Source organism: Aegilops tauschii, chromosome 5 (genome assembly GCF_002575655.3).
Source record: "Aegilops tauschii subsp. strangulata cultivar AL8/78 chromosome 5, Aet v6.0, whole genome shotgun sequence".
NCBI classification, from domain to species: Eukaryota; Viridiplantae; Streptophyta; class Magnoliopsida; order Poales; family Poaceae; genus Aegilops; species Aegilops tauschii.
In genome coordinates this window covers 306,424,361-306,432,243 of record NC_053039.3, presented here as the reverse complement: position 1 = coordinate 306,432,243, position 7,883 = coordinate 306,424,361, and the positions used below count along the sequence as shown (strand labels likewise).

Genomic DNA, 7,883 nt, shown 5'->3' with positions numbered 1-7,883 from the left:
GGTCGTCTGCCTGGTCCTCGCATCTCCATGAAAAGGTGAGCGCCAGTTAGCACTGCTGCCGTACATTACTACACCCTCCGTTCCTAAATATAGGTCTTTGTAGAGATTTCAACAAGTGACTACATACGAAGCAAAATGAGTGAATCTACGTACTAAAATATGTCTATATACATCCATATGTGGTAGTCCATTTGAAATCTCTAAAAAGACTTATATTTTGGAACGGAGGGAGTAGTTTGCACTGTTTTGGGTGATCACTGGACTATTGCACTATTTCCATAATACAGCTCTCTACATGCTTAGATTGGTATCTTCAAGATGACAAAAGATGTTCCATGTGTCCCCCCAAATCCATTTTCCATGACTTTCTGTGGAAGCTGATGCGATAGCTTTGTGTTCCCAATATCCGAATATATTCTACCCATAATATACAAACGACTAATCTCATTTTTATTTATTGGGTGGCCATCAGTGAAATGCAGCCATTCTAAACAAATAGTGAACAGATCATTGATGCCTTACAGCTCTTTACTCTCACTTCTTTGGTATATTTGGTTTATCGATATCTAACCCAGCTCCATGATTGAGCATAGTTGACGAAAGTTTACATTTGCTATAAATTGTGCCTGCTGCTAACCATGAATCACACGCAGAAAACCCTCTGACTAGCTTGCGTTGCACCCTCCACTGCGATGGCTGTTGCTTCTTCCTCCACGGAATCCCATGTCCTCCCTCACATAGCAATCTTCCCCTTCATGGCCAAGGGCCACACCATCCCGCTCATCCAGCTTGTCCACCACCTCCGTCGTCGCGGCCTCGCCACCGTCACCTTCTTCACAACTCATGGCAACGCGGCCTTTGTCCGCGAGGGACTGTCCGGGGCCGACGACACGGCCATCGTCGAGCTCGCGTTCCCCGCCGACGTTTCGGGCGTCCCGCCGGGCGTGGAGAGCGCCGAGGCGGTCACGTCCATGGCCTCCTTTGTCGCCTTCGCACACGGCGTGTCGCTGCTCCAGCCACAGCTCGAGGCGTCGCTCGCCGCCATGGAACCTCCGGCCAGCCTCCTCGTCGCCGACGCGTTCCTGTACTGGACGAACGCGTCGGCGGCCACGCTCGGCGTCCCGAAGGTGTCGTTCTTTGGCATCTCGGCGTTCGCACAGGTCATGCGGGAGCTGCGCATCACCCACGACCCGTGCCCGGCGCTGCAGCACGCCGACTTCGACGGCGACGGCAATCCGGCGACGTTCACGGTGCCTGAGTTCCCGCACATCAAGCTCACCTTCGAGGACTTGATGGCGCCCTTCGGCGACCCGTCGTGGGTCGCGCCGATGATGGAGCTGGACGGCAAGCTGGGGAAGGCCATAGAGGAGAGCCATGGCCTGATCGTCAACACCTTCCAAGGCCTAGAGAGCCCGTACATGGAGTTCTGGAACAAGCACTACGGGCCAACGGCCTGGGCCATCGGCCCGCTCTGCCTCTCGCAGCCCCCGTCTTCTTCTTCATCGGGCAACGCCGACCGGCCATCATGGATGGAGTGGCTGGATGGGAAGGCAGCCGCCGGCCGGGCCGTGCTGTACGTCGCGCTCGGGACGCTGGCCGCGATCCCAGAGGTGCAGCTGAAGGAAGTTGCAGACGGGCTGGAGCGGGCCGAGGTAGATTTCATATGGGCCGTGAGGCCCGATAATATCGATCTTGGTGCAGGGTTCGAGGAGCGTACCAAGGACAGAGGCTTGGTGGTGAGAGAGTGGGTGGATCAATTGGGGATTTTGCAGCACGAGAGCGTGAGAGGGTTTCTCAGTCACTGCGGGTGGAACTCGGTGCTGGAGAGCGTCACGGCTGCTGTGCCACTGGCAGTTTGGCCCATGCATGCCGATCAACCTTTCAACGCAGCGTTTGTAGTCGATGAGCTCAAGATCGCGGTTAGGGTCCACACGAGTGATAGAACGATGCGGGGTTTGGTCACGAGCCAGGAAATATCAGAAGTGGTCAGGAAGCTTATGCTCGGAGAGGTCGGAACGGAAGCGGCAAAGAATGTTGCCGAGTTATCGATGGTAGCTATGGAGTCCGTATTGGAGAGAGGGTCTTCTTGGAGAGCAGTGGAGGAGATGATCGGTGAGCTGTGTGCACCCAACATGCATGCGAATGTTGAGCCAAGCAAGGAGGAGTCTTGAAATGTTTAATTGTCATCGTTTTTCTTTTCAACAAATAATGTGGTGTTGTGCTCTGTAGCTATACCAAACATTTATGTTGGTCACTGGCATTTACTTCTCAGGTCTTGGATGGAAATATTTATATGAAATTGATTGAACACGGTTGTTTTCTCTCTTGGGAGTACTTAATTTGGGACCATTTAATTCTTTTTTGGGGACTACTAGCCTGAAAAAAGTGTTGAATGCTGGTCAAAACCAGTGAACAAAAAAAAAAACTACCTGGTAGCCTACATGTTGCCACATAATGCTTTCTTTTCTTCCAACCGGACGTCCTCTTTCCTTTTAATTGCTCAAACGAAAATACATTGTCGTTCAACCGGCCATTGAGACGCACATTAAATACCAGCGGAAGAGGAAGCAAGTCTAAGAGCAGAAATGGAGAAGGGGCCAAAGGTGGAGCAAGTTGGGGCACTAACAGAAACCAGCTACGAGAAAGTGATATTGACAACTCTCATTCCTATAGCGCAAAAGGGGTGTGTTCGCACGCCTTGTTTGCCTGTATGCTCGCTCACTAATCTCTTTTTTGGCTCCTTTTCTGTTGTTGTTGGTCAGCTTTCGCAGGAAAAATAATATGGGTTTTCTAATTTTGAATAATTTTGTCAAATTAAATTTCTTTACGGAGTTGAAAAAAGTCTATAGATTTTAAAGTAAGTTCATATTTTTTAAAGTTCATGAATTTGAAAAAAATCACAGTTCTAATGCAATTTTGTGCTTTTAAAAAATGTTTAGGAAATTTAAATATCAATGATTTGAAAAACAATTCATGCATTCGAAAAAATGCCATGAACTTAAAAAAAGAAATCACAAATAGAGAAAAAAATTAAAAATAGAACCAAAAAGAAAATTAAAAAACCCAAACGAAAACATGTCAGAAAACACAGAGAAAAAAACGGCGGAAAGAACCTAGTCGGAAGCTTTTGAAAGTTTCCCAAAACCAAACCAGGTAGAGAAAAAACTAATCTTAGTAACTTATATGAGCCGACCAATGGGAAACCTACGCGCGCTATGTACCATTAACACACTATTTAACGCAGAAGCGCCAAATAGAATTGTTCATACCTCATAACCATCCCCTTAAGCACCAAAGTGTTTGTATAACACACACAGTAGGTGTACCGAGCAGCAAGCCCGGTTAGCTATATCATACCTTAAATTGATATTTGCAATCATACTTCACTGGCTCATACACTCGTTTGCCCATCTGCTTGATGGTTTCCCTAAAACAAAATCTGCTTGCTCGTCGTTTTCTTATGGATTTGAAAAGGAATCATAATTTATTAAATGATCATAAATTTGAAAATAAAATCATAAAAATTAATGTTCATGATTTTTGAAAAATGTTTGTGAATTAAAAAAATGGGTTTGAAAAAAAAGTTCACAAATATTGAAAAAGTTAATGAATTCAAAAAATTTCACAAAGTTAGAAAAGTTCACGAGTGTGAAAAATTGAACGAAAAATGAAAAAGTAAAACCAGAGAGAAATAGAAAAATGAATTAAAAAGCCAAAGATAATCATGCCTGCAAACACAGAGAAAAATGACTGAAAAACCTGGCCAGAAGTTCTGAAAATTTCCAAAACCGGACTGGGTAGAGGGAAAATCGAGGCCGGGAAGTTATATGGACGGCCAATTGGAAACCTGCGCGCGAGCGCTGCATACAATTTATACACTATTTGGCGCATAAGAGCAACTCCAATGGGGCGACCCATTTCGTCCGTCCGTGTCTGTTTGGGTCGGCGCGGACAAAAGTGACGGCCCAACGCGCCGATCCAAATTCAAATCGTGTCCGCCTGGCGTCCGCGCCGACCCATTTCCGGCCCAAAATTGCGCCTGGAATGCGTCGGCGCGGACGCAAAGCGGACGCGTCGCGCGTCTCCTCACCGTCCGCCGCGTCCCACCTGGCAGCCACCCAACCGTCACCGGTCGTCTTATTTATGACGACCACCGACAGCGGGCCCACGCGTCAGCCAGTGAAAGCGTCCTTTTTTAACCACGCGTGCGGCGGGGTCGGCCTCATCCACTTCTCCCGTCCACATCTGGCCCCCACCACTCCCTTTGCTTCCTCGCCGGTGACCGCAAACCCTAGCGCGCCCATGGGCCTCTTCGGCAGCAGCAATGGCAAGGGCAAGGGCAAGGGCACCCCCGGCGCCTCGTCCTCCCGTGCTCCCCTTCCCCCTCCTCCTCCGGCGGCGACGCGTTTCCGCCCTGGTCGCCGGCGCCTGCACATCCCGGTGCACCAAGCGCGGTGGCACTGGGAGTACAGGCAGCCACTGCCGTACCCCGATGTCACGCCGCCGCACCGTTGGCATCTGGATCCGCAGCGGATCCCGGTGCCGGCGGTTCCACGTACCCAGCGGGCGCACGACGACGAGGTGCGCAGGCGCCGCGCGCAGCTCACGCCAGAGTAGCGTCGGCTGCCAGAGTACGCCGCCAACTCCCCCAACTAGGAAGCGTGGTTCGCCCTCGAACACGAGAAGCAACAACGCTTGGGTGTCGACGCCGTCCCGCCGCCGTTGTCACCGCCGCCCCTGTAGGTAGAGCCGGAGGACATGGAGGCGGAGGCGGAGTACCAAGCCGCCCTCGAGGAGGCCCTGCAGCACGCGCTGGAGGCTAGCCGCCTCGAGGAGGCCGCGCACTTGGATGGGCTGGAGCAAGCCCTTGCCCTGTCGGCGGCGGAGGACTCCGTCCACACCCCGCTCTTCGTGCCGCCTCCGCCATCGTCGCCGCTCGTCCAGCCCAAGCCGGAGCCGGAGCCGGAACCGACGCGTAAGCGCTCCCCGCCTCCACCCACTTGGCCGGTGTCGGCGTTTTGGGAACGGGGGTCCCCAGACTTGCCTGCCTGCGGCCCATGGCGTGGTTGTGCTAGCAGGCCTGTACGGCCCATCTTCATCAACAAGGCATCCAAGACCCTCGCGAGGGGCCAAGCCTCGCGAGGCGGACGACACAAGACCTCCTCGGGAGCGGCCTCACCAGGCTGCCTAGCGAGAAGCGGAGATATCAAGGCAGGGCGAACCTCGCGAGGCTCTCGTGACGTGAGCCATGACGATCAAGACCAGGCGGGCGCCAGCACGCGCAGCGTCCTTGTTGCCTCTTTGGTGCTAAGGAGGCATGCGCAGGCGCGGAGTACCGAGGCATCAAGCAAAGGATTCCATATCAGTGCAACAAGACCAAGACCAGCGGGACGGCAGGATGGAGGTCACCATGGAGCCCAATACGGCGTCACCATCAGAGCCTTTTTGCAGGCGAAGACCACTTTTGTCAGGATAAGCTGTACTAGCTGTCCCCTTTCAAATTGGCCGTTGTTGGCTCCCTTCCCGCTCAATATTTGGGAGGAGGACCAGGGCCTATATAAGTAGAACTGGCCACCACAATAGGGGCATCTGGTCGAGGGCCAATCCTTAGCCACACACCAAACACAAGAACACCTCAACCTCAGGAGGCTGTTCTTCCCCTTGTACTGTTCATTATCAGCCCAAGAGGCAATCCATCCACCACCACACTGGAGTAGGGTATTACACCACAACGGTGGCCCGAACCAGTATAAATCTTGTGTCTTTGTGTTGCGAGTTCTTTGAGTTTGTCCGCGAGATCTTAGCGAGTTAGGGCGTACATCGGTAGGGAGGAAATCTCCACGCGCACCCCAGTGTTCGAACCTTGAGGGTTTTGCCGAAACCCGAGATCCGACATTTGGCGCACCAGGTAGGGGTGCGCCTGTTGGGGAATGTAGTAATTTCAAAAAAATTCCTACGCACACGCAAGATCATGGTGATGCATAGCAACGAGAGGGGAGAGTGTGTCCACGTACCCTCGTAGACCGAAAGCGAAAGCGTTAGCACAACGCGGTTGATGTAGTCACACGTCTTTACGATCCGACCGATGAAGTACCGAACGCACGACACCTCCGAGTTCAGCACACGTTCAGCTCGATGACGTCCCTCGAACTCAGATCCAGCCGAGTGTTGAGGGAGAGTTTCGTCGGCACGACGGCGTGGTGACGATGATGATGTTCTACCGACGCAGGGCTTCGCCTAAGCACCGCTACGATATTATCGAGGTGGACTATGGTGGAGGGGGGCACCGCACACGGCTAAGAGATCAATGATCAATTGTTGTGTCTCCAAGGGGTGCCCCCCCTCCCCGTATATAAAGGAGTGGAGGAGGGGGAGGGCCGGCCCTCTCTATGGCGCGCCCTAGGAGGAGTCCTACTCCCACCGGGAGTAGGATTCCCCCCCTTCCAAGTAGTAGGAGTAGGAGTCAAGGAAATGGGAGAGAGAAGAGAAGGAAGGAGGGGGCGCAGCCCCTCCCCGTAGTCCAATTCGGACTAGGCCTTGGGGGGGCGCACAGCCTCTCCTCTCTCTTTCCCCTAAAGCCCAATAAGGCCCATATACTCCCCGGCAAATTCCCGTAACTCTCCGGTACTCCGAAAAATACCCAAATCACTCGGAACCTTTCCGATGTCCGAATATAGTCGTCCAATATATCGATCTTTACGTCTCGACCATTTCGAGACTCCTCGTCATGTCCCCGATCTCATCTGGGACTCCAAACTACCTTCGGTACATCAAAACACATAAACTCATAATATAACCGTCATCGAACTTTAAGCGTGCGGACCCTATGGGTTCGAGAACAATGTAGACATGACCGAGACACGTCTCCGGTCAATAACCAATAGCGGAACCTGGATGCTCATATTGGCTCCCACATATTCTACGCAGATCTTTATCGGTCAAACCGCATAACAACATACGTTGTTCCCTTTGTCATCGGTATGTTACTTGCCCGAGATTCGATCGTCGGTATCTCAATACCTAGTTCAATCTCGTTACCGGCAAGTCTCTTTACTCGTTCCGTAATACATCATCCCGCAACTAACTCATTAGTTACAATGCTTGCAAGGCTTATAGTGATGTGCATTACTGAGTGGGCCCAGAGATACCTCTCCGACAATTGGAGTGACAAATCCTAATCTCGAAATACGCCAACCTAACAAGTACCTTCGGAGACACCTGTAGAGCACCTTTATAATCACCCAGTTACGTTGTGATGTTTGGTAGCACACAAATTGTTTCTTCGGTAAACGGGAGTTGCATAATCTCATAGTCATAGGAACATGTATAAGTCATGAAGAAAGCAATAGCAACATACTAAACGATCAAGTGCTAAGCTAACGGAATAGGTCAAGTCAATCACATCATTCTCTTAATGATGTGATCCCGTTAATCAAATGACAAATCATGTCTATGGCTAGGAAACTCAACCATCTTTGATTAACGAGCTAGTCAAGTAGAGGCATACTAGTGACACTATGTTTGTCTATGTATTCACACATGTATCAAGTTTCCGGTTAATACAATTCTAGCTTGAATAATAAACATTTATCATGAAATAAGGCACTAAATAATAACTTTATTATTGCCTCTAGGGCATATTTCCTTCAGTCTCCCACTTGCACTAGAGTCAATAATCTAGTTCACATCGCCATGTGATTTAACACCAATAGTTCACATCACCATGTGATTAAAACCCATAGTTCACATCGTCATGTGACCAACACCCAAAGGGTTTACTAGAGTCAATAATCTAGTTCACATCGCTATGTGATTAACACCCAAAGAGTACTAAGGTGTGATCATGTTTTTCTTGTGAGAGAAGTTTAGTCAACGGGTCTGCC

General features: G+C 50.7%; 1 protein-coding gene across 1 annotated transcript; it reads left to right on the top strand.

The window, feature by feature from the left end:
- Positions 1-461: 461 nt before the first annotated feature.
- LOC109770582 (UDP-glycosyltransferase 90A1) lies at positions 462-2,307 on the top strand. The gene has a single exon (XM_020329291.4). It carries the CDS (start codon positions 693-695, stop codon positions 2,169-2,171), a length of 1,479 nt encoding a protein of 492 aa, XP_020184880.1. The 5' UTR covers positions 462-692; the 3' UTR covers positions 2,172-2,307.
- Positions 2,308-7,883: the final 5,576 nt, after the last annotated feature.

Excerpts from the sequence above, each read along its gene's own strand:
- LOC109770582 (XM_020329291.4), top strand. The coding sequence starts at position 693 with ATGGCTGTTGCTTCTTCCTCCACGGAATCCCATGTCCTCCCTCACATA.